The sequence below is a fragment of the Microcebus murinus genome, chromosome 10, assembly GCF_040939455.1.
Source record: "Microcebus murinus isolate Inina chromosome 10, M.murinus_Inina_mat1.0, whole genome shotgun sequence".
In the NCBI taxonomy this organism is placed as follows: domain Eukaryota; kingdom Metazoa; phylum Chordata; class Mammalia; order Primates; family Cheirogaleidae; genus Microcebus; species Microcebus murinus.
In genome coordinates, this window is record NC_134113.1 from 81763283 (window position 1) to 81790845 (window position 27563).

Consider the following 27563-nt stretch of genomic DNA (forward strand, 5'->3'; position numbering starts at 1 on the left):
CCCTCTTAATCAATGCACCATACTACCAGTGTTCGTTTGGAAAACAAAACAAAACAAAATATTTTTAGTAGTTTTATGCGGGGAGTGGGAGGGCTCACTGGTCTCCTTTATCCTCCACATCTTCCAAAGTTTCTATAATAAGCATGATTTTCTGTCATGAAACATGACCTTAGTAATAATAATATATATATTTTAAAAACCCTAAGGTCGATGAGTGCGATGTGCACCAACAGGGGGACGGACACTCATGAAGCTCTGACTCGAGGGGGGAGGGGAGGCAAGGGCAATATACGCAAGCTTAACATTTGTACCCCCATAACATATTGAAAAAAATAAATAAAAATTAAAGAAAAAATCCTCAAGTCAACTTCATGTTGTGTAGTGACCCTCAAGAGTATATATTATGGATTATAGAGTATATATTAGGATTATGAGTATATATTAGGATTATGTATGTACTATGTATATTAGGAGTATATATTAGGATTATATATGAGGATATATTAGGATAAGAGTATATATTAGGATTATGTGCACCCGGTATTTCCACTTCTCTCTCCACAGGCGCCGTGGGGGGCCCGGGTCCCCCCTCCAGCTTGCTCGCGGGTCTCCCCTGGTTCCCTACACAGCACCGCCCGGGTGTCCCTTCTTGAAGTGCGCGCCCTTTTCCTCCCTGTGCCTGCGTCGCAGCAACAGACAGCTCCAGGGTACAGTCGTCAGGCGTTCCTAGGCCACAGGAACGGAGTCTTCCTACCCTCCCTGGTGCGGCCCCGACGTGGCCTCTCCGGCCCCTAGCGGCCGCGGGTTCAAGCCCCTGTCGCAGGCCCAAGCCTGGCACTCGCCCGAGCACGCGGCGGCCTGCAGGCTAGCGAGGCGCCCCGCGGGGAAGTCCCCGGGGAGTGGCAGGGCTGGGGGCGGCCTCTGCCCGCACTCAGAGAAGCCGGGAGGGACGCCACCCGCGTTGAGGGTTGGGGTCGGGGTACCAGCAGCCCCGCAGTCCTTTGGGGCCGCGCGCAGAGCCTCGGAGACTCCAGCCCGCCTGGCTGGCCATCCTTTATCAGATTAGGACAGTTCCTAAAAACAGTGCTTTTATTCCAAGGTGACTCAGAAGTAGCCCCTGACAAAACGCAGTATTACTTAAAGAGGGTTGTGGGTGGGTGAGTGGGAGGGCAAAATTCTCAGCTTGCCTTTGTCGGGGGGCAGTGGTTGCGGGGGTGACCGTGTTATAAACGTGCGTGTTGGTTATGCCTCTGGCTGGGAGCACGAGACGGGGACGCTGTGCGGTCCGCGGGAACGAGCCCAAGTGTCACTTTCGGGGAGCCTCCGGGTGGCGCGGGGGCGACTGCTCACGCCGGAGCAGCTGCCTTCTGAGGCGCTGGGGGGAAATGTCAGACCTGAGGTTCCTCTGTGTGGAACGAGCCTTCACTTCCCGGATCCGTCCAGGGGACAGTGCACCCTCCCCAAACCCTCTTCCTTAGAATGCTTCCAGGGAGAGCGTGGTGGGGAGGGGGGGGAATACGAGTACCTTGAGCGTCTTGACATTTGCAAACCTGACCCCCCTGGGGAATCATTGAATCCTATACTGCAAGTCTAATGCAATTTGGGGGCGCGGGGGGGGGGGGTTGCACATGTTTTGGGGGGGGGTTGGTAAAGTCTTTGGGTCGCACGCCCCAGGTTGGTGGCTCCCTTGCGGGACGCTGGGCAGAGCGGTGGCGGCGGCGGGGAGGGTCCCCGGCCCCCAGGCGCCGCGCGCGGGGCTCCTGCCCAGCTTCCTGCCTCGCTCCGAGTCGCCGTGTCCGCCCCAGCCCGGAGCAGTTTGTGCAACTGGGAAACTCGATAGGAGGCAGCAGCTGATCTCCCACCACCCTAAAAATAATCCGCTCCGGCGCGCTGCCTGCTTCGGCTAGGGGAGGAAAACTGTCACCGGAGTAAGTGAATCCGTGTCTTTTACATATATTTCATTTAAAAAAAAAATTTTTTTTTTTTTAAGAGTCACTGGTCAACTGTCGATTTTGAGCTAACATTTCTGCAACCCGCAGGCGCCCGGCTCACTCCGTCTCCGCGGCGCTTCGCTGCTGCTTTCCACGACGGTCGCTATTTCTAGCGACGAAGGGACCGAGGCCCGGCTGGGGAAGAGAGGGGGGTTGGGGGTGGGGGCGGTCAGGTTTCCAGTTTTGCTTTAAAACTGCCGGCTCCTGCATAACACCAACTGGAAATAGCTCCTTTCTCTTAGACGTTTCTCGTTATTGTTCATGAAGTAGCATTCTATCTGCTTAATTTTAGAATTTTTAATTCTTGGCTTTTTTTAGGAGGTCTGCGTCCCGGTTTGAAATTTACATCTTCAGGCAGTTATAGGAAGTGGATGTTTTTGAAAGTAGCACAAGTGCACCGGTAGGGGTTTGAAGCAGCCTCAAGTTATTGCCCAAGGTATTTATTTATTTTTTGCTTTATTTGTTCAGTTTGGGATTTTTGGTTTTTTTTCATTGCAGTATCTAAGGGATATCTGCTGAGTAGTTAACAACATTTCTTTTCGTGTGGGATAGAATTTCAAAGCCACTGAAGAGTAAATGGGTGGATTCAGACCAGGCAGTAAATCAGAAGTCAGTGGTCATTTTTGCTAGTGATTTTCCTACTTGGATCTGTCATAGCTTGCTAGCTATAGCTGTGGTAGCTAGCCAGCTAGCTAGAGAGACAGCTTCTAGTTCTTCTAATGAACGCTCGACTAAATAACTTCGGAGAAGTTATTACAGCATTTGTTTCACAAGAGAACTCCCTCCTGAAAATGTCCTAGGTAACAGTAAAGCCCTTAAGTTCTTTAAAATGTCATGTTTCTCTCTCATAACATAATTTGGTTAACCTCTAGATAACTAAAGAATGAATTGTTTTGTATGTAAGAATGAAAATTTTTATGTTGAGTTTAGCATGTTTTCTTCAGGTGTTTCCCAGCATTTTAAAGTTCTCCGGAATGCCTACTCAATTTAGAACTGACACGTTCTGCCTGGTGAACAGGAAAGAGAGCTAGTTTTCCCTTACTTGTAGTCTGCTTGCAAATGAGAGGGCTGGCAAAAATAAATGGTGTACCTGATATGCCTTAACGTTTTAATGTATTTTTAGAATTAAATCAGATAACTACTATTCCCCTCTTACAGAGGAACCAACAGAGCTGATAGGTCCATTATTATATTCATTGACTTAATTCAGAATTTATAAGTCTAGGCATGTGGAACTTCAAATAATGCATTTCCAGGAATAAGAATACTGAAGGTACTATTCTTGCCATGAAATCATAAGTTAGAGCATCAGAAGCATTTTCATTTTAGGTTTTCTGTTCTGCAGGTCATCTTTATAATCCAAGTTCCACTTCTGATCTTTGTCTTTAAAGTTTGATATTCAGTGCAGTTCTCCTATCAACTCTCAGAAACATGGAATATCTTTCAGTGGTTTATTCTTGTGGGGAGGATAATGTTATGTCTTCCCATCTGCCCTCTCTTCCTTCTCCCTCCCTTTGACAGAGGGCCTCTGTCAGTGCTTAGCTGAACCTAGGCAGCTCCAGAAGGGGCAGGGCTGAAGGATGTCAGGTGACAGAGGTTAGCCAGCAAGAACAGCAATTTATACCCTTCCGAAAGCATTCCTAATTTAACCTGGTTTCTGGGAAGGGAACATTGAATGACAATGTTGGAAATTTAAGAATTAGTTAGAAATCTTGATTGAATGAAATATCTTTGATAAACACACTAATTATCAAGATATCTGCAATAAGTTTCTCTTTCCCTCTTTTTGTCCATGTTGGATTGTAATGTGGGCTGGCTGATAGAATGTACCAAATGATCACTGGACACTAGAGAAGGATACTAAGGGTCGTGGGGAAAGGATAAAGGAGGAAGCAAAAGAAAAGAAAGGTTAACAGGAGCCATGTGGTAAGAGGTAGCGGACAGGCTGATAGCCAGGATATGAAGTTAGAGAGTATAGTAGAAAGAGGAAAGCATTCTAAACTTTTACTATTACCAATTCAAAGTACACACCTTTGCATGACTGTGCTATTGGATAGTTCCCTGTCTTTTAGATCATATACCCTTACAGTATACCAATAATTATTGGGACTAATATAGTCTGATTTATATAGTCTAAAACCATAGGCACTGTTTCTGTCTTTTGCACTATTGGATTCCTAGTAAATAGCATGTGGTCAGCATCAATAAGTATTTTAACAGTTAATTAATTAGTGGCCTATGATATCTGGTATATGCCAAAAATGTTCTCAAACTTTTTCATGTTATACTTCTCTGAGATTTTCTTTCCACAGTTACACACAACATTTATCCAAAGTCGATGTAATTGGTAGGTTTCAGGATTGATTAACTACTAGGCAGGTAATTCCTATAGCTAATGAAGGATATGATTTGCAAATTCAGGTTATATTTTAGCATCTGGCTCAATGATAATGGTTTATACATGTGGCCAACTAGAATGTTATAATTTTGGATGAAATTATAAAAATAGTTAAAGCGAGAATTATTTTCTGGTTCATGCTAGGAAACAGTTTATACATGTCTTTCAATTAAGAGTGGGCTTAGAAAATTTAAATTTCCTTTTATCATTTCTACTAAATGAAGGAAGTAGTCTTAGAAATTCCATTACTAGGTATTATTGTTTAGTTTTTGTTTTATTCTGTCTTTACCAGAGATACATCTAATATACACATGTGAATTAATACCTTCCATTTTTCTGTTATTTAAAAATCTCAAGTCCTTTTACATTCTTTTATCCAGCTTAGAATCTTAATAGCTTGTAACAATTTGCCAAATACATAACTTCATCCTGAGTTTTAAGAAATATAACTTTTTTTAAAAGATGAGAAAAATACTCAACTAGAGTGCATATCAGTGATTCATCAAAAAAGCACTTTATCAGAAATAATATCTGAGAGGGATTCTGTATAAGCATTTAAGATTATAAATACACAGACTCTCTAGCTGTTGTATTCATAGAATGCTTTACTTGAAATTTCCTTTGCTTGAAATTTGATTTCTCCAGTAATTTACTTACTATTGCCAATCTTTTCTGTGTAACACTCTTTGTTTTTTTCTAGGAAAAATATTGTTTGTGACCATTGCTAAATCAATTATCAATGAAAGGAAAGAAAGAAAAGGTACTATGTTAGTTAATCAAAATTTTTGCCAGCATTTAATAATCTAACTCACAATCCAGTCTGACATAAATATGGAAAAGAAACAAAAGTCCAGCGTGGTTAAAATCTTAAACTGCTACTTGTTTTCAAGAATAGATGAGATAATTTCTTTAAAAAAAAAAGGGGGGGGGGTTGAGTTTGCATTATGCAGTGGAAAGACATAGTTTCTAAGTCAGACATGTGGGTGTGGATCTGTCTCTGCTTGTTGACACATTGCTGAACCTTTCTGGATCTCAGTACCCTCCACTGTAAAAGGTGAAAAACACCAATAACCTTACAAAGTTGTTCTGAGGACTTAAGGTAATGTATGCACAGTGCCCAGAATTTAATAGGTGCTAGATAAATATTAGGTATGATAAAAGAAGTTTTCAGAGTGCTAAAGCTCTTGCTGAAATTTCATGGTAGTGTTTTTATGGAGCAGACCTTCACCCCTTTTGCCATCTGTTTTAGTACCACAATGAGAGGAATTCATTTAGAATGTGATTGCTTGTCACTCCTCTGCTCAAAAAGCCTCAGGGCCCATTTCTCTCTGAATAGAAGCCAAAGTCCTGATAATGACTTAAACAAAGCCCTGTGTGATCTTGTCCTCAGTTTCCTCTCCAAACTCATCTACCTCTACTCTCCTGGAGATCAGATTCCTCATTAAAATACATCCTCAGTTTTAAACTTGAGCAGAGTGCCTGTCCTGTGAGAATATTCTGATGACGGGACCTGAGTAGTTTCATTAACTTGTCAATTGAGTTATATTTAATTTGTCTTGAGGACTTGATTTTTAATATGCTTCAGGGAAAGATTGATTACTATTACCAGTCACAATCGTTTCTGTGTATTTCATTTTCCTGAAGTTAATGAAATGTTCCAGAAAACTGTATCCAACTGAAGTTGTTCATTAATGCATTTTCAATGAATGCAAGAAAGGATTTGAAATTATACCATTTTGACCTTTCAGTCATTTAGTTTAATTTTTTTCCTGTCCTTTTTCTTGATATATTACCATTTTCTATTCTTTAAAATCATTTTAGTGAGGTACCACTATAGGTAGGATATTAATTATAATACAGTTTCCAAATTAAAGTATTTTTCTCTGGGAAAAAAAGGCTATAGAAAAGAGAACCTTATAGCATATTTAAGACATTTATAAGAAGCCCCCAGGTTACTTTGGCATAGAGTGTCTTATTTCCTCAACTGCAAAAATAAGGGGGATTAATTTTATGATATAACCACCTATCATTTTATGAAAGAGTTTAATAATAAGAGGAACTTTTCTTTTTCATTTCTCACCTTTTTAGAATAAACCATATAAGAAGAAATGAGCTTTTCATTTTGTGGTAACAACATCTCTGCATATGATATCTATCGTGGTGTGTTAGAAAACCCCTGCTTTGTGGATGCACTCAACCTGGTCCCCCATGTCTTTCTGTTGTTCATCACTTTCCCAATATTGTTTATTGGTAAGTAATCTAATGCCCTATATTTACCACCTAATGTTTATGAGGTTTATTAATGGCTGAGATATGGGATAATGCTGACTTAAGTTTCTCCAACATGAAAACTAATGGGTAAGTCTATGAGAAATGAACAAGCGTTTTGTGTTTTCCAGTTGTATCTCTTTGGCATGTGATATTTCACTGGTGAAATAGCAGTTGCATGACTGCTTATGAATGGCCTTCAGGTAGCAGTAGTAGTTTTTGAAAAAGAAGGAAAGAGGTAATCATATGAGATAGAGCTAACGCTTTTGTTGAGCACTCACTTTGTGCTAGCTGAAGGGAGTGAAAAGTAGGTAAGACAGAGTGCTTGCCTTCCAGGAATAGTCTAATGGAGCAGATGTGTCAAAGTCAAGAGAAACGACTATGCCACATTGTAAGCCCACTTACAGGTACAGGATCATTATCCTGGGCATGAACCTGCTAGAACAAGGAACTCTTCTTGGGGCCGCCAGGGAAGGTTGCATAATAAGTGACATGTTTGGGGACTTGAAATATGAAGAATGTGCAGATTAAAGTAGGAGTGATAGGTTGTGTTTTAGGTAGAAAGAGCACATGCACAAACTATTCGGAAAGAAATTAACAATACAGTCTCCCCTATTATTTCACGGTTTACATATACAAAATCCAATTATTTAGGGCAATTATTTATAATGTTTGTAACTTTCTCCAAACCACCAAAATAGACCATTTAAGTTTTTTAAAATTATAAAATATTTTCATATATAAAATAACAAAAATTCCTACAATAAACATCTGTTGAACCTACCACCACTCAAGGAATGTAATAGTAAGAATGAAAGGGACACCCTCTGCATACCTATTCCTCATCTTGTTACTCTTCCCACATCCTATCTCATCATAGGAGGTTACCATTATACTATATTAAATTAATGGTGTTTAATTTTCCCATGCATGAATTTGCCTATAAAAGTAAGGCAAAGGAAAGGTGGAAAAGATATCAGATGGATTTTCTTAAGAAAACTAGGATAAGTTAATGATCTGGTTAAAAGGAAGGTTTGAAGGTGATTTATATGCTTTTAATTATTTATTTAAGAAATATTAATTGAGAGGATACCATGCACTTGGCATTATTCTAACAGAGATCAAAGAATTTCTGTCATATGGTATACACTGAGGCCAACATAGCTCTTGGCACATATTTATTTTAAATGAATGTACAGACACTAAATATACTGGGATCAGAGTGGCTATATGTAGAAACACTAGTCATTGTTTATGTGATATTATTTGTAAGGTATTAAGAATGCCTTTTGGCCAAAAGTAGAAAAATACATATTTTTTTACTGTTCATTGTGATTAATAATTTATTTTTGACATTTAATTAGCTTCTTGAGAGCAGGGACTATGACATTCTCTTTTGTGTTCCTAGTACCCAGCACAGAGCCTGACAAACAGGGTTTGTGAATGGAGTGGAATTGGAATGGACATTGTCAAAGGGAAATAGAGTTAAATGCACACCGTTCATTTATAGCACTGGCTACTTAAGTTAGTGAAGGATCATAAATAAATATCAAAGAAATATCAGGTACTAGGAAAATTATAATGTTGCAAAAAAGACACAAAACTTGCCTGCAAGAGTTTATAGCATAAAGTTCCAGTAGATATATTAATTGTAACTAACCTTCCAATGATGAAGTAAATTTGGAAACAACTAACGCTTGAGTCAACTTTCTTTTCAAAGAATGTTTCAAGGGCCCCTTTTGTCTATACAGAAATTCCTTCCTGTGATATTTCAAGCACAACTCCCATTTATTCTTGAAGTTTATGGGGCTGTTTTTTTTTTTTCTTGAAGTAGTGGATATCCATTTTTCTACTTTTGGCCAAAGGGCATTCTTAATGACCTGCAAAAAAGTGAGAAAATAAAGGAACAAAAGGAGACAAAAGTGGAGTCCTTCTCTAGCATACCATCAATGAAGTGGTATTATCCTACCTATAGTTTTGGGAAGAAACCATTAAAATTTTACTAAAGTGTAATCTGAAGTTTTTTATTCAGTGATGAGCTAAGGGTAGACCTATAATGTTTTTTAGCCTGCATGAAAAATCATCAATGAACAAAGTTTAGCTTTCTTTGAGAAAAGTTCAGTATCACTTGTTAAATAGTGTTGCTCCAGTCATAGGCAATAATTTTTCTCATATCTGATAGGCTAATGATTAAGAGTTGACTCAACTTAATGCATCATGCAATTCATAACCAAATATGTGTTTTTGTGGTTATCTCTCCACAAATCCCATGTTTTGAAAGATTTTAAATACCAAATTTCTTTTATTATTATCATCAATTTGTTTCCTTTTGAATGAATCAGAAAACTATCAGGAAAAGCTTCTGATTTGCATGAGATAAACCCATGTTGTCATCTAGGGTTGGTGTTATTCCTAAGCAATGCAACAAATGTTAATGTGTTAGCCTAGTCAGTCTTGTAAAGATTAATTGAAATTGTTATTTTTTTTAACATAGTGAAAATAGACCAGGATTTCCATTGCTACCCTAGAAAGCGCTAATGTTTCAGGAGCCCCTCCCCGCAAAGCTTATTATAACGTAAGTTATTTCCATGATTATAATTGATCCTTTTGTTTATCTCTTTTAAACTTTTTTTCCAGGATGGGGAAGCCAAAGCTCAAAAGTACAAATTCACCACAACACATGGCTACATTTTCCTGGACATAACCTGAGATGGATTCTTACATTTGCTCTCCTATTTGTGCATGTTTGTGAGATAGCAGAAGGCATTGTTTCAGACTCGTAAGTGACTCGATGGACATTATACCATTACAATATATTATACAAGTAGGGATATTGATATAGTAGCTAACAGCATATCAAGCCAGGCTTAATTTGGGATGCATAACCCATTAGGAACGACAGCTGTCATCTGTTTTATATGATAATCATGGTATTTTGTCTGTATTTTTCTGTCGCTACATGTTTCTTTCAGATATCTGACATGCCTATGCATGTACTTTATATTCTTGGCTCTCTGCTCCATGTAGCCCTTTTAGAAAGTTCATATCTCCTTTTAAACATTTCAATGCTTAATTTATCCTTAAAAATAGGTATAAATAGATTGTCTATATTGATATATAGCTCTAATAGCAATATATTTATATATCAATTAGTTCTCAGATGTTTCAGTTTATGTTGTAATGAAGCAAAGATAGATGAGGCAGGCATTGAAAAAGTCCAAGAACCAGTGAGAAAAGAGCCACAAATTAAGGCAAAGTGCACAATTACTTTAAAATTCGGATTTGTCATAAAATCCATATTTTTGAAGAAATTTTGTCATTCTTATAAAAGAAGAAGTTTGTATTAGGCAGTTAGAATACAATGAATTGTATTTGTAAACTTTAACATAATCTGGGGAACATATTTTTTGTATATAGTAACAAGATTAACTGAAGTAATCGGAAAATTTTCAGTATGAAATTATGCTAAATTATACCTTTCCCTGAAGACTTAATACGAGAAGGCCTTTAAAGTTTTTAAAAGGAAACCTCCAAAAATAATTTTCTTCTTATCTAATAAGGACCTCCCCTGACATCTGTTTATGTTTTTCTGTTGCAATTAGCAAGGAATGAAATTTCTAAGCTTTTGTTATGGAGCCAACTATTTTGTAATGTTTTATAAGGGTTCATTGCAGATATGAAGATGTCTTAATTTCTGATAAAAAGGAAAATCTGTGACTCATTAACACATGCCATCCCTCAAAGCATTTAGAAGATTAATTAGGGTTATTATCTTATTGATAACTGTTTGAAACCTTTTAGTGTATTTGTACTAGCATAGTCAATTCTAGTCTTAATTTTTTTTATTTCCTTAACATTTAGGCTGACTCTGTATATTTCTATGTGTATGTATAAAGTGGAAGATATTAATAAATCAGTCCAATATTTCTCAAAAACTTGATATCATGTGGGTAAGGAGGACTCTTCCTTTACAGCCTCATGGTTGGTGAGATTCAGTAAGAGACTTGGAAATCACAGGCTGAACTAATAGTGATAATGACGTGTGCTAATGGTGGATGCTTGTTTGTAGTGGTAGGGATACAAGAAGCCCATCCTAAAGACAAACAGGCAAAAATATACCCTTGATCCTATGCTATGCTCTCCCACTCTTTTTTTTTTTTTTTAATTTCGGCATATTATGGGAGTACAAATTTTAAGATTTCAAAAAATGCCCTTTCTCCCCCTGCCCCCACAAGTCTGAGTTTCCAGCGTGACCATCCCCCAGATGGTGCACATCTCACTCATTATGTATGTATGTACCCGCCCCCCACCCCCTCCCACCTGCCCAATACCCTATTACTGTAGTACCTATGTGTCCACTTAGGTGCTGCTCAGTTAATACCAGTTGGCTGGTGAGTATATGTGGTGCTTGTTTTTCCATTCTTGGGATACTTCACTTAATAGTATGGGTTCCAGCTCTAACCAGGAAAATATAAGATGTGCTATATAGCCATTGTTTCTTAGAGCTGAATAGTACTCCATGGTATACATATACCACATTTTATTAATCCATTCTTGGATTGATGGGCACTTGGGCTGTTTCCACAGCCTTGCAATTATGAATTGTGCTGCTATAAACATTCGAGTGCAGGTGTCTTTTTTGTAGAGTGTCATTGGATCTTTTGGGTAGATGCCCAGCAATGGGATTGCTGGATCAAATGGTAGATCCACTTGTATCGCTTTAAGGTATCTCCATATTGCTTTCCACTCTTCCACTCTTTAGGCTTCTTCTTCTTCTCCTTTTTATCCAGGCTTTTCAAAAAGTCGTCTTCCAGTTACTTCCAAACCTAAAAGTTTAGTTTTCTTTCTCTCTTGCCCTTTCTTATTATGCAAACTGCTTCTACAAGAATCTCTGTGATCATTAATGACACTTTAGTGGATACCTTTTTGCCTTTATCATAATTATTACTTTTGACACTGCTGATCATTCTTTCCTTCCTTTTTCTTTTAACAAAATTTTTACGAACTATTCGTTACTTAATATGTAACAAATGCTCATTATAATTAGTGAAACAATGCAAAGGCTTTGCTAATTGAATATCTCATGGTCATTTTTAGTAATACAACTAAAGCTATTAATTTTTCTTTTGGAACATCCTTATCTGTTTGGACAGGTTTTTGTTCTTCTTTTTATTTCTACCTAAACAATCTGTCATTCCTGTTTAAATACTTTCCCAGGTGTAGGAGTCGTTTTTCAGTTTGCTCTTTAGTTTAATTTGATTGGTTTATTATTAGAGCATGTAGTTTGTGAAATGATTACTTTTTGGAATTTATTTATTTATTTTTGAGACAGGGTCTCGCTTTGTTGCCCAGGCTAGAGTGAGTGCCGTGACATCAGCCTAGCTCACAGCAACCTCAAACTCCTGGGCTCAAGCGATCCTCCTGCCTCAGCCTCCCAAGTAGCTGGGACTACAGGCATGCGCCACCATGCTCGGCTAATTTTTTCTATATCTATTAGTTGGCCAATTAATTTCTTTCTATTTATAGTAGAGACGGGGTCTCGCTCTTGCTCAGGCTGGTTTCAAACTCCTGACCTCGAGCTATCCACCCTCCTTGGCCTCCCAGAGTGCTGGGATTACAGGCGTGAGCCACTGTACCTGGCCCTTTTTGGAATTTATTAACATTTTCATTATAGTCAAATATTTCACTAGATATTTCACTATAATGAAAGTCAAAATACTTTTGAAAGTATTTAATGAGTATTAGAAAGTAATATATTTACTTTTGTAGGAGACAAAATTTTATTGTGTTTACTGACTAGATTACTGAAGTCCCATATGTTGATTATTTTGGCACTACTTATCAAATTCTAAAAGCAGCATATTAAAATATTCATAATTATTGTGTTTTTATTTAGGTTTTCATTTTTATTATTTTCTCTTTTTTGAAATTATTCTTTTGTCCTTCATGATGTAAAGCTTTTTAAATTTTCTTTCTAACTTTCTGACTAAAGATTTTCTGCTCTAATATGGTAGATGAGCTCCCAGCAAGCTATTGAGGTCTGAAAACCATATTATAAAAAATTACAAAGCTTAAGGAAAAAATAAGGATGGGGAGACACTCAAAACCTATGCAACTTTTTACATAGAGAACTAACAAAATGATAGCAATTCTAATAAAAAATGCTAATATGGCTAAAATACATGTTAAATCCCTAAAAAAGTAATGCCACCGTAAGTATAAAACCTTACTGTAGCTGTCGTTATCTCTATTAATTTTTTATAATTACTTTCATTAGTGATGTTTTGTCACTCTTTTTCTAACTTCATAAATTGACTATTAATTTATTAAAATTATTTCTTAGTGAATCTGTTTAAGATTATAAACTTTCTTCTAGGTATGCTTGTTACCACATTTTACAGTCCTTGATAAGGAGTGTGCTAATTTTTAAATTTTCTAAGTATTCAGTAAATGACTTTTGGATTCTTCTTTGATTCAATAATCATAGAATATTGGAAGCTTTTCCTAATTTCTGTGCTGATGAAATATTTATCTCCTACTTTTTCTCTCTGACCATTTTGAACTATTTATGGGAAGTAGTAGGTAGTTTTTAAGTGCTACCATACTACTTTGAAATATTTGTTACCATGTCTATAATGATTCAAATTATATCACTGATCATCTCCCAAATCTCTTCATACATTGACCTATTAGACAAATCTCTTTGCATGTTTATTAGACACCTTCACGATCCACACATCTTCACTGAAACTTACTTGCCTTCCTCTCTCCAATCTGCTCATCCTCTTAATATCTTATTTGGTTACACAGCCATCCACTTGGACGTTATTTTCTACCTCCCCATTGCCATCGTCTTCATATTCTAACACTATTTAAGTCCTGTCCATTTTAACAATTGATCTTTTTCATGTATATTATTTCTTGTATGCTATTGCTGCCACAACTTAAGCCAGGCCTTCATCATCTGTTGTACCCATGGTTTCCTAATGGTTTTTCTTCATTCCATTTCTCCCCCTCCAAAAATCCATATATACTTTCTAATTCCCTCATCCACATTCCTGCCAGAGTGATCCATTTAAAATACAAATTTGATCATGTCACCTACCTGTTAAAGTGTTTCTACTTTTCACAAAAGTGATTCCAGCCCCCGACCATAGTATACTAAGCCTTTCATGATACACCTTATCTGAGAGTATCTTATACTTACACCTTAAGATACACCTTATCTTAGAGTACACCTTATCAAGAGTATTAAACTACTTGGAATTCTGAACATGTTACGCTGTTTCATGCTTCTATGTATTTGCACATTGTCTTCTCTCTCTTTCTCTCTCTTTTTTTTTTTTTTGAGACAGAGTCTTACTCTGTTGCCCAGGCTAGAGTGCCATGGCATCAGCCTAGCTCAGAGCAACCTCGAACTCCTGGGTTCAAGTTATCCTCCTGCCTCAGCCTCCCAAGTAGCTGGGACTACCGGCATGCACCACCATGCCTGGCTATTTTTATTTTTATTTATTTATTTTTTTTTATAAGGACAACAGTTTCCTAATGGCTATTTTTATATATATATATATTTTTTAGTTGGCCAATTAATTTCTTTCTGTTTTTAGTAGAGACCGGGTCTCGCTCTTACTCAGGCTGGTTTCGAACTCCTGACCTTGAGCAATCCTCCCCTCTCGGCCTCCCAGAGTGCTAGGATCACAGGCGTGAGTCACCGCGCCCCGCCTCTCTTCTGTCTTTTGAAAGTGCCCACTTTCCTGACCAGTGGGTTCCTTTTTATGTTTTAGTTCCCACTGTCAATCTTACCTCTTCTGAAATGACATTCTCAAATGTCCCCTTTATCCCAGTCTTGAACTGATCACTCTTCTCTATACCTTTCATATACTAATATACAATTAGATACTAATTTATATACTAATATATTCAAGTAATTTGAGAAAAGTTCAATGTTTTATTCTGTGGCATTATTAACACCAATGGAGTTAGGGCTGTCCACCATGCACATCTGATCCTGCCATGTCTCTGATTCACCTGGAGCTCTCTGCTGCCCTCAGGGTGAAGCCTAGTCTCCTGGCAGTTGCACTGAATTGCTTGCGATGTCCCTGAACACATCTGGACTCTTCCTGGAATGATCTTCCTCTCTTCTTCCACTCGGTAGCAGTTCCTCAACCATAAAGTCCCATTTTAGAAGTTACTTCCTTTACAAAGTGAAGTTTCTGTCACAGACACAAGCCCTGTGTGCTCTCACTGTCCCTTCTTCACCTGTGTTATAGTTTCCTATTTGCTATTGGTATCCCCAATAGACTCTAGATTTTGTGCCCTTCTGATGCTGTATTTTATTTTATTCATTGCTGCATGCCAGAAACCTAAATTTTCTGGACCAGCAAATACATTTGCATTGCATGAGTTAATGAGAATGGAGAAATCACTGAAGACCATAAAGTTTGGGAAAACTGTCAAAGGAATAAATATACTTTTTGCATACATTAGAATTCAAATTCAGTGGACTGCTTTTACTTGCTTTACCCGTTAAGTTATTTCAGCAGTTCTGCCCTTCAGGGTAGGAGGTATATATTTGTTTTTGTTGGAAGCATTTTAAGGTATATAGTTTGTTATGATTACTCAGCCCTCTGTGTTAGGACAAATCCTTCCTGCAGAATTATGTCTTCCAATATATTCTTCCCTTATGCATTCTTTTAGCAACTACTACTGCATTCTGTATTTCAAACATCTTATTGCTAAGAGTTTTGATGAAAAGGTTGGGGAAAGAACGAGAAATTATCTGGAGCCCTGAGCTCTAGACACTGACTTTGTACTGCTCTTCCTAGACGGAGGGAGTCCCGGCATCTCCACCTCTTCATGCCGGCTGTGATGGGATTCGTTGCCACTACAACATCGATAGTATATTATCATAATATTGAAACATCCAATTTTCCTAAACTACTTTTAGGTAAGTGTGATCAAGTATTTATCTTTCCTCCAAGAGAGTTCTTTTTCTTTTTCCTCATCATAAAATACTGTCAGAGTGGGTTGGGAGTGAGAAGCATGGGAAAACCCCAATAATTTATTCTCTTGTAGTCGCTCAATAAATGTTGGGTGGAAGATCAGCTGAGTAGCTCTAGTCTAGGCTGTGAAATTTCATTCTCTCTGGACATCTGGTTCTGCAATAAATGGCCCTCGTGGTGTGTCACTGTATGGAAGTGGGGGGGGGGGATGTTGGTCTGCTGGCTCATAGAAGTTGTATTGTAAGGATCGGAGCTCTTGCGAGGAGCTGCTGCACCATGCTGCCCTTGAACAAGTCATCTCATCCTGTTCCACGTTTTTGCCTCTGGGTTGGAATCCTGAGGCATTTTCCAAAGGCCCAAGCCTTTTATTGATGCTGTGGGATTGCCACATTTCCCTAGAATTGCTGTTTAGGCAGCAGGGGTCTTGCTGCAGCATATGCTTCATAGAATGATGGCAAGTATGCTGTCCTTAGAAACAGCCTCCTCCAAACACAGCCTCCCGCATCTGCATTGTCACTGAGATTGCCTTATTAGCCCTTCTTTCTTCCTTGTCCTGTGGAAATCAGAGACCATCTCAGATACTCTGAGTTTTATTTTTGCTTTAGGTCGAAATAATATAATGCTTCCCAATTAGTTATATTCAATGCTCTGCCCCATCCTTGTATTCCTTAGTACATCGTACATGTTTTATAAAGAGATGAAGGTATAGAACACGGATCATGGGTGGACTTCAGGGGCCTACAAACCTACTAAAATTGTAGGCAGAATTGTGTGTTTGTGTGAATGAATGTTTAGTTTCTGAAGTTCATAGATTTCGATTGATTGGTATATAATGAAAATGACTTTGACTACTGATATAGAAATTAGGAGAATAAATCATTAAAACATGTAAGTAGTATTTTATTTATTTTTCCAGAAAACATTAAAATTTAAAGTTAGGTGCATGGAAAATACTAATTGTTTAATTCTATGTTGTGTAACATAACATGATTGGGCAAAGCCAATCTAATAAAAAATGTAGACAGGGTAAATATTAATTTAAAAGGCTTGTTGAAGTCTGAATTGTCTTAATAGAAAGCTCTTTGGTACAAAATGAGAGGCAGACATTATGACATGTGTGTGAAGATGCCAAAAAAAAAAAGTTTCATTTGCAACAGGTAACTGGAAAGAAAATATATCATTTGAATTCAATATACTAGATATACATTCTTGAAAAATTGATAGTGATAGAAAGGTTATAAAATATCATTAGAAAGGGATGCACATATTAATAATATTTTGAAGGAAATGTGACCAGAATCTGGCTGTCATTGTTACATAGATGCAAGGCAGAGGGCATAATTTGATCATATTTCTAGAAGGACTTATAAAGATAAAAGAGAGTCTAACTTTCTCATTATTTTAGGAGAAAAAATTTTAACCTAGAAAAATTACTTTTATTTTAAAATCACAAAACTACAAAGTAATTTGTCCCAACATATCATTATGAAAATCACCAAACATACAGAAAGTTGAAAGAATCATGTGAATTTCCATTTACCTGTCTCCTAATATCTTCAGTTTACATTTGTTCTATTTGTTCTGTCAGGCCTACATCTTCCAATCCCTCTATCCATCCCTGAATCCATCTTAGTTTTGATGCATTTTAAAGTAAGTTGCGGACATTAGTATGTTTCACTCCTGAACACTTCATGCGTGTCACTAACTAGACTTAAAAATTTGTTTACCATTCTTCTTGTGAGATAATATTTACATATATGAAATATATGAAACAGATCTTAATTTGCTAAATGCATACACTTGTATATAACCCTGTCATGACACAGCCATCATCATCCATGCAAGTTTTCTTTTTCTTCTTCTTTCTTTTTTTTTAAGAAGTGAGGTCTTGTTGCTCTGTTGCCCAGGCTGGAGTGCAGTGGTGTCATCATATCTCACTGCAGCTTCGAGCTCCCAGGCTCAAGCAATCCTTCTGCTTAGGCCTCCTAAGTCCTTGGGATGACAGGTGTGGGCCACTATGCCCGGCTCATGCAAGTTTTCTTCTGTTCCTTCCCAGTCAATCACCAGTTTCACCTCCACCCTCCAATGTCTGTTCTGATTTTTCCCCACCATAGATTAGGTTCGCCTCTTCTAGAACTTCACATACATTGAATCATGCAGTATAAACTCTTTTGAGTAAGGCTTCTTTCTCTCAGTATGACCTTTTGATCCTCATCCTTTGTTTTTGTAATTGTTGGATAGTATTCCACTGTATGAATATGCCATTGTTTTTTCATTCTCTTGTTTATAGACATCTGGACTGTTTCCATATTTAGATTATCATGAAAAAAAGCTGCTATAAATATCCTTGTATAAGATTTTTTTGTGTTTGTGTGACTAGCTGTATTTATTTCTCTTAGATAAATACCTAAAAGTGAAATTGGTGGGTTATAGGATAGGTAGGTAAATGTTTATATTTGTAAAAAGCTGAAATATCTTTTTCCAAAGTGATTGTGACATCTTATATACTCACTAACAACGTGTGGCAGTTCCAGTTCCACATGTTCACCAACAATTGGTGATCTTGGTTTTTCTAATTTAGCCATGCCCATGGGTTGTACTGGTAATGCATGGCGATTTTAATTTGCATTTCCCTGATAACTCATGACATTGAACACTTTTTGATGAGTTTACTGACCACTTGTTATCTTTATGAAGTGGCTATTCATACCTTTTGCCGATTTTTATTGCATTGCATTTTTATTACTGAGCTGTAGGAGTATTTTGTATGTACTAGATACTAGTATATCATCATATATATGTTTTGAGGATATTTCCTGACTAGTCTGTGGCATGTATATTCATTTATTTAACAGGGTCTTTTGATGAACAGAATATTTTCATTTTGATGTAGTATGAGTTATTATTTCTTCTTGTACTCAGTTATTAATTTCTGGGTCTTATGACATCTTTGCTTTCCCTCCAAATACGTTCCTGTCCTATTCTCCTGTTTGCTTTTAGATGCTTTATAGTTTCAGTTTTTATTTTTAGGACTCTCATCCATTTTAAATTAATTGTGTATATGGTTTAAGGTCAGTGTCAAAGTTCTTTTTTTCCCAAGTGGATATCAACATGTCTCAGCAACATGTGTGGCATAGACTTTCTGTTTCCCATCAGATTGCTTTGGTACTTCTGTAAAAAAATTAAATCAAATAACTATTTAAGAGTGATCTATTTCTTGGCTCTCTTTTCTGTTTCTTTGATCTATTCATGGATTTTCATACCACTACCATTTTTTCTTGATCATGATAGCTTTGGAGGTCTTGAACTCATGAATCATAAATCACACAACTTTTTCCTTTTTCTTCCAAGATTGCTTTGGATATTCTAGTTCCTTTGCATTTCTATATACAGTTTAGAATCAGCTTTACAATTTCTATAACAAATAAATCCTGGTGGGATTATTATGGGGATTGCATTGAATGTATAGAACAATTTGGGATAGGATTGGCATCTTAGCAATACTGAATATCACAATCCATTCTTCATTTATATAAGTCTTCTTTTCTTTCCCTTAGCAATGTCTTATAGTTTTCAGTGTAGAGGTATTGCATGTCTTGTTAAATTGATTGCAAAGTATTTTTTGTGTTTGTTTTCCTTCTGCTATTGTAAATGGAATTGTATTTCAAATTTCATTTTTCGATTGTTTCTGCTGTGTATAAAACACAATTGATTTTGTATATTGACCTTGTATCTTGTAACCTTGGAGATTCACCTACTACTTCTAGTTATTGGTTTGCAGGTTTCAAGGGATTTTCTGTATAAATGAACATGCTGTCTGCAAATAGAGTCACTTATTTCTTTTTGGCCTTTATAATGTTTTCGTTTTTTTTTTTTTTTCCTTGTCATATTGCCCTAGCTAGGACCTCCAGTAAAATGCCAAATAGTCATGATAAAAGTGAAATCCTGTCTGGTTACAAATTTTAGGAGACAAATGGTCAGTCTTTTATAAGTAATTATGCTGTTAATTACAGGTTTTTCATAGAATACCTTTATCTGCTGAGTTTTCTTCCATTTAAAGGTTTCTTAGAATGTTTTTTAAAAGCATGAATAGGTGCTGAATTTTATTAAAGTGTTTCCTGCACCCATTGGAAAAAGTATATTTCTGTTAATGTGCTAAATTTCATCAATTGTTTTTCAAATAAGGTAACAATGCATTACTTTGATAAACCACACATAGTCATGATATGTATGTTAGATATGACTAAATTTTACTTGTTAAGGCTTTTTATATCTATGTGGTGAGGGATATTGGTCTGTTATTTTCTTGTAATGTATTTGTCAAATTTTCATATGCTGGGTTAAATTGGCTTCATAAAATGAATGGGAAAGTGTTCTTTCTTTCTCTGTTTTCTGAAAAACTTTGTGTAAGATTAATTTTACTTTTTCTTTAAATGTTGAATAGAATTCACCAGTGAAGTCATATGGGCCTGGAATTTTAACTAAGGAAGGGTTTTAAAGTATGAATTTATTTCTATATTAGGTATAGACTCTTTAGAATATCTATTTCTTCTTATGTTAGTTTTGGTAAGTTTCAGTTTTCAAACAATTTTTTATTTCGTGTACATTTTAAGATATATTGTCATTAAGTTGTTCATGATATTCCCTGATTATCCTTTTAAAGTATGTAGGCTTTGTAGGAATAGCTCCTTGTTCTTTCTCAGTATTAGTAATTTGTGTTCTTCTTTTCTTGTTCCATCTATCTAGGTAATCTATCAATTTTCTTAATCTTTGCTTAGTCAGCCTATTGAGTTTGTTCATTTTATCAAGTGTTCATTTTCTATTTTATTTTTTCCTACTCTTATCTCTATTGTTTTCACCATTTATCTATTTACTTTTGTTGCTGTTCTTTGTTCTTCTTTCCCTGGTTTTTAAAATGGAAACGCAGGTAATTTATTTTGGACCTCTTTTCCTAAAATGAATGTCTAAAGCTATAAACTTTCCTCTAAATCTTATTTTAGTTGTACTCCTTACATTTCAAATGTGTAGCATTTTCGTTATAATTTAGGCAAAATATTGTCTAATCTCCCTAGTGATTTCTTCTTTAACAGGTGGATTATTAGAAATGTGTTGTTTAATTTTGAAATATCTGGGGACTTCTGGATATCATATTGTACTGAAAGACCCAAAGATTATCTCCATTATCTCTGTGCCTGGTGTTCATACCCTGTATGATTTTGCCCCCATGACTGAGAGTGAGACCTGTGCCTTGTGTCTAGCCAATAATAAAGTGTGGCCTGGAGTAAGGTCTCAAATCAGCTGAGTCTTTGTTGAGATTGTAGCCCCCATCAACAATTGGATTGCAGCTGAGGGAGACCCTGGAGCAGAGAATCCAGTGGGCCTATGTTCAGACTACTGAACCTTGGAAACTGTGAGATAATTAGCATATGCTGTTTTAAGCTGCTAAATTTGTAATGATTTCTTAAGCAGCAATAGAAAAAAATAAGCTTATTGTTCTTGATTATTTAATTTTATTTTATTGTGATCAGAGAACATACTCCATATGATTTTTGTTATTTTAAATTTATTGCTCTTTGTTTTCCGAGTGAACATGGAGTCTCTACTAGTACCATACGCAGTTAACAAGAATATATATTCTGAAGATGTGTGTGTACCTGATATTTGCACTAAATATCAAATCGTTTTATAAATATCAAATGGCATGAAGTAATTGATAGTGTTCAGATCTTTTAAGTCTTCATTAGCCATATGCATAGTTTTGATTGTTTGTCTTTCTGAAAAATTGACCCTTTTATTGGTAAGAGTTTTTTTTTTTATTTCTGATAATATTCTTTGTCTTGAAGTCTACTTTGTTTGATATAAATATAACCACTCCAGGTTTCTTATACTTATTGTTTTCATTGTATATCTTTACCACCCACTTGTATTTAATCTACACTTTCTAGTATTTAAGGGGAATATCTTTAGGTAGCATAAAATTTGATCTTTTTTTTTTTTTTCTAAATCCATTCTGACCATCTCTGTATTTTAAGCTAAAACAAGATATACATTTAGTTCATGTGCCAATGCACAGTTATTTTTCTCCAAGGGGGTTGTAATCTCCCTTAACCTTTCTAGCTCTGGTAAGTGTTGTCCAAACTGGACTGTCTTATATGTGCTTTAGAGTTCTTCTCTTTTATACCATATTCATTTGTACCAACCTCTATTCAAAGTTCAAAGTAGACTGAATCCTTGCCAACAGATTTCTAAGAAAAGTCTCTGCCTCCTTCTCATATTTGCTGTGAAATGCTGGTCATTTTTTTCAAGACTGTGATATCTGTCTGCCTTTCTGGCCTATTTGAGATCTGGGTTTGCTCTGTAAGATCACTGTTCTCTGTGCTCTGTGGATGAGCGTGGTGTTTTAAATCATTTGGATAAGAAAAGTCACTTACTACTTGAATGATGATCTGTGAAACAGAAACCGTATTACATAGTTGCATGAGTTTCATGGTAATTTCAGGGTAATACCAGTTATACATACCCCTGGGAGTTGCAAAACACCTAATAGATTGGTTACAAAGATACCAACTTGCAAATTACTCACATAATCAGGGCACTTAGAAAGCAAGGCCAGAAGATAAAGCCACTTTTTAAATTTACAGAATTACACATACATTTTGAAGAGTCTAGATTACCCCTATTTATGTGTCTCCTTACATCTTTCCAACTATCCCATGTAATCAGAGTGGAAACATTCAGCATTCCAAAGTTATTATCATACCTCCTATTCAAATCTCCAGAAGCACAAGAAAACATATATGTTGTTTTCTTATTAAATACAAATAGAGTATTTAAAATTGCCTTTGTTATTAAAAAGCATTATATTGATGCTGAAATGTTAGTATAGTCTGAAAAAAAAATCAGGAAAAGAGTGTATCTTTTTTTGTTTTTTCTTTTATGTTTTCAGCCTTATTCCTGTATTGGGTAATGGCCTTTATTACAAAAACAATAAAGTTGGTGAAGGACTGGCAGTCTGGTTGGGACATATCAGATCTGCGTTTCTGCATCACAGGCATAATGGTCATCTTGAATGGGCTCCTGATGGCTGTGGAGATCAACGTCATTCGCGTCAGAGTAGGTGTCTAATGATTTTTGTTTCGTTATTTGGATTCAAGACCCCAACATTAAAGATTATGGCTAGCCAGAAATCTTCAGTATTTAAATTATGAAAAATGTATCTGATCTATATGTGTAAAGTTGAACTAATTGCTATAAGCTCAGGCCATCTCAGTATAACCTAGAGTCTATTTAGTCATTCACGGATAATGATTGATTGAGTGCTTGCTGTATGCCAAGCATCATGTTCACTTCATATTACAGAAAAAAAATTGTTTTCGGCAGGAAGTTCCATCATCCGTGACTGGTCCAAAGCACACCTGGGTTAAGCAAAATACTGCAGTCCCAGAAATTTAGAACCGAAAAGAAGATAATCTGATCCAGTTTGCTTATTTCACTGATGAAGAAACTTTTATAGAGATCATTTTAGCTATATACTCAAAGTAATACCATCAAGACCCATACCTGGTCTGTAATTACAAATCTATTGTGCTTTCCACCACATAACATTGTTAGTTGTGTTGTGTGAGATACTAGAGATGGATTTTTCAATATTCATTTTCTATCAGAGAACTTCGAAGTTGCTCTATGAGTGGAAAGATATATGCTGTCATGAATGTACGGAGAGGAGTCAGTTAACACTGGTTAACTGGTTAATGTACGGAGAGGAGTCAGTTAAACCACAGGTCCACAGAGTGACCCAACAATGGTGTTGATAACATATTTTAAAATCTAAACAATTTCAAAATCTTAATTTAGTTCACTTTATCCCAGGATATCATGAAAGACTGGTTCTTAGTATTAACTATCTGTTAAAAGGCTAACTGATTTTTTGGAATTGGCCCCAAGAGGATTAAATGAGAAATTCTGGCATTTAACTGGTTATTAATAATCCAGTCACAACAGAAGGGAAATATTTCAGAGAATATTTCAGAAAGAGATAGAAAGAGGCATTAAAATATAAATTTTGGTCATCTGAAATGAAAATGTGGAAAAGGTTGAAATTTTATTTTTAACACGTAGAAAAAGAATTGAGCTAATTGTTACATTGTGGAATTTTATTTTATTTATTTTTTGTGATAGAGATATGTATTCTTCACGAATCCTCAGAAAGTAAAGCCTCCAGAAGACCTCCAGGATCTGGGAGTGAGATTTCTTCAGCCATTTGTGAATTTACTGTCAAAAGCAACATACTGGTGGATGAACACACTTATCATATCTGCTCATAAAAAGCCTATTGATCTGAAGGCGATTGGAAAGTTGCCAATAGCAATGAGGGCGGTAACAAATTACGTGTGCCTGAAAGATGCATATGAAGAACAAAAGGTAATTTAGTATTTGTCTTCCATGTCCTTAATTGTAGAAAATGAACTTATTAACTATAATAGACACAAGGCTTAAATAAATACTATCTAGGGTTAAGGAAGAGCAAATTTTCCCTGCCTTCCCTTGTAGTTTTGAGTCGTGTTAATTGGGCCACTGAAGAAAGACTGGAAGAGCCAATGAAGTATAGTTACGTTGTGTTAGTTTCCCAGTCGATACATGAGGAAAGATAGAAAACTGTCTTTTCTTCGTGACATGTGACCAGTGGAAAATAAGAATTAAGTTCAATGCTCATGTGTAACTAATCCATGTTACCATAGAATATTATTAATTCATAGAATTTTTGTTATGAAACCTTTTTCCAAAGCATCTTGTGAATAATTTTGTTACGTAAAATAGATCATATTTAGTAATAACCACTTTTAAGAAATTAAAAGCCTTTTGTTAATTATTTACTAAAATTTGGATTCTGTGGTTCAAACTTGGGAAACTAAATTAAAGGGGCACTGTCTACCTATTACATTGTATCATCCTATATGTCTGCTAGAATTGGTTTCCTCTGGCACATTTTTTTATTAATAAATATTAGTAGTTTCTTTAAAAATTAAAGATGAAAGTTTTTGGTTATTTTTATTTTGTCTTTTATCATTCTAACTAGTCATGCGTGCTATCTACAGTGGTAGATGTGTTTTCTATTGCAATCATCTACAAATTCAGTGTCATTTAAAATACTAGTATTCTGGACAACACTGGAAAGGAGTAGCGTATGGTGAATCAGTTAAAGAGTTTTTGGCTGTTCTAAATCAAGGTCAACAAAGCATTTATGGTAAATGATGAAAATGACCTCTGTTTTGTGTCAGAAATGTGTGTTATGAAATTAATATGGCAGGAAATGGTTACTACAAATGAACCTGAGTCATTTCTCTGGTTTTACCTCTGGGAAAAGTATTGCATAAAACTTTTTGGTTTTCTCTGCTAAGGATTTGCAATACAGCCTAAGCATAGCTTAAGTTTTCTGAGTGCTCCTTACAACAGAGATTAGCTTGCACTTGGTGTGTGTATGTCATATTAATAAACTGTAAAAAACACTCAGATCATTCTAGCAGGGGATTGCATATGAAACACAATTGAACTCTACTCCATTGAGTTGGCTTCTTTGCCACAGTGAAAAAACTTTATCCGCCTCCTTCCCTAGTCTTAATTACGATGATTGTTCGGGTCTTAAAATCTTTACCACAAACAAGTGTAAATGTGTGAAGCCACAAGTTGACTCAAGCATAGATGCCAGTCTTCATTTTGCATTTCTTGAGGAATACCTGGTGTCTTAGTCCATCACATATTGCTATAAAGGAATACCTGAATCTAGGTAATTTTAAAGAAAGAAATTCCTTTTGGCTCATGGTTCTGATGGCTGGAAAGTTCAATATTGGGCATCTGCACCTGGTGACGGCTTCGGGCTGTTTCTACTACTCATGGCAGAAGGGGAGGGGTAGCTTGAACATGCAGAGAGCATGAGGAAGCAAGAGAGAGGAGGAAGGTGCTACGATCTTTTTATCAACCAGCTCAAACAGAAACTAATAGAGTAAGAACTCACCCCCCAAAAAGGCCATTAATCTATTTATGAGGAATCCACCCCCAACAACCCAAACACTTCCCATTGGGCCCCACCTCCAACATTGGGCATCAAATTTCAGCATGAGTTTTTTGAAGGGTCACATATCCAAAATCATAGCACATAGGAAACACAAATCTATCCTAATTTTAAAAAGTATTGACCACTGTTCACGGAGATGAGAAATACCTGGAGTAGAAACAACTTGAGGTTGGGATGATCTATTTCGTTCGGTTTGTAGTAATCTGATAGCAAATACCTTGTGATCTAGTACCTCCAGAAATCTTAACCAAGTTGGCCAATAACCTCGATATTTGTCCTTTATTATCTTCTTCTCTATACAACATTACTTGGTAATTTTCATGACAGATACACATGTTCCAATGAGAGGGAATTAGAAATGAATTTGGCTTTAGGAATTTCGTGTCATTCATTTGACTACTAGAAATAATACAGAGTCTTAGAAGAACTGTCCTTCTTAGTTATTCTCTCTGTTTCATTAAAACCTATTCCATAGCTACTATTTGCATGGAACACAAGCATACAGAACCGTGCACACTACACTGAAGGGGACTCATGAACATCTGTCTTTAAACTTTTAAGATATTTTCAGAACTGTCGGAAGGAATTTCCATAGTTGCTGAGAGCAGTGGCTGCTCGAAGCGATTTTATTTTGTTCTATCTGGTTTTTTTTCTTTCAGAAAAAAGTAGCCGATCATCCAAATCGGACTCCATCCATCTGGCTTGCAATGTACAGTGCCTTTGGGCGACCAATCCTGCTTAGCAGCACATTCCGTTATCTGGCTGACTTACTGGGTTTTGCTGGACCTCTCTGTATTTCTGGAATAGTTCAGCGTGTGAATGAAACCCAGAATGGGACAAGTAACACAACTGGAGTAAGTTTGCGGTGCTTTTGAAAGGGAACATATTATCGATAGTTTTCATTGTAATTGTCACTTTTTATTAATTTGGTTTTATGAGTAGTTCCAAACAGGCTTATTTACAGAGAACAGATTCTGTTTTCTGTTACTGCTTTTTAAAAGAAGGAAAGCAGTAATTTTCCTCGTAGAGAAAAATCACGTGTTTATGTATTCATTGAATGAATCTGGCCAAAAAAAATTATTTCTCAGATTCAGAGCCTATAAACATTTAATAAGCATCTACTGTGTGCCAGAAACAATTATGTGTGCAGAAATTTCACATTGATGGTTTTATTTGATCTTTATAGCAATCCTTTAAAGAATTTTCCTGTAGGAGTACATGAGGAATGGCTGAGTCACTTTTTTAGAGGCCTGTGACATAATATTAGCAACTCGATTTGTAATATTGTACATTTTTCTTCTTATGAAATAAAAGCCATTGCCCTGTTTCACAATGACCAGGACAAGTCACATCATGATATTTTAAATTAGACATTATGCTATTCTCTGGGGCTATACAGTATGAAATACTATACATTTACTGTTATATATATAATCTTATTTAATCTACTTAAGAAAGCCTGCACTGTGAATGTTGTGGTTTCTTTCTAAGAATTGATTTCCTAATTTCACACATAGAAACTCTAGCCCAGATGAATCAATTTTCCTTTTCTAGTCTCTTAATCTGATTCCCTGTCCTCTTTTATTCACCAATTAAAGTGTTGCACATCGCGAGAGCTTATAGTAAAGCTACTTCTGTAGCGAGGTTTTTTTCTGATAGTCCTAGTTGAAATTTGACTTTCCTTGGTAATACTTTAACATACTCTTTGCTTCACATTGGCATTTACTATATATACTGTATATACTGTGTGTATATATATACTGTATATACTGTGCATAGTGTATATATATGCACTATATATACTATACTATATATATTGTTATATATATAAT

The 27563-nt window shown here is 36.3% G+C and overlaps 1 protein-coding gene across 10 annotated transcripts in view; it reads left to right on the forward strand.

The window, feature by feature from the left end:
* ABCC9 (ATP binding cassette subfamily C member 9) overlaps positions 1-27563 on the forward strand; it is a 146797-nt gene that overhangs the window by 15980 nt on the left and 103254 nt on the right. For 4 of the 10 annotated variants that reach the window (XM_076007598.1, XM_076007606.1, XM_076007599.1 and 1 more), the window contains exons 1-9: positions 1764-1928; positions 2310-2427; positions 5090-5149; positions 6478-6639; positions 9295-9436; positions 15483-15604; positions 22606-22772; positions 23838-24080; positions 26391-26585. In XM_076007598.1, coding sequence (XP_075863713.1) covers positions 6498-6639; positions 9295-9436; positions 15483-15604; positions 22606-22772; positions 23838-24080; positions 26391-26585 — 1011 coding nt within the window. In that variant the 5' untranslated portion in view covers positions 1764-1928; positions 2310-2427; positions 5090-5149; positions 6478-6497. Of the gene's footprint in view, positions 1-1763; positions 1929-2193; positions 2792-5089; positions 5150-6477; positions 6640-9294; positions 9437-15482; positions 15605-22605; positions 22773-23837; positions 24081-26390; positions 26586-27563 lie in introns of those variants that run through there. The other 6 variants (XM_076007600.1, XM_076007605.1, XM_076007603.1 and 3 more) reach the window with 6 other exon arrangements.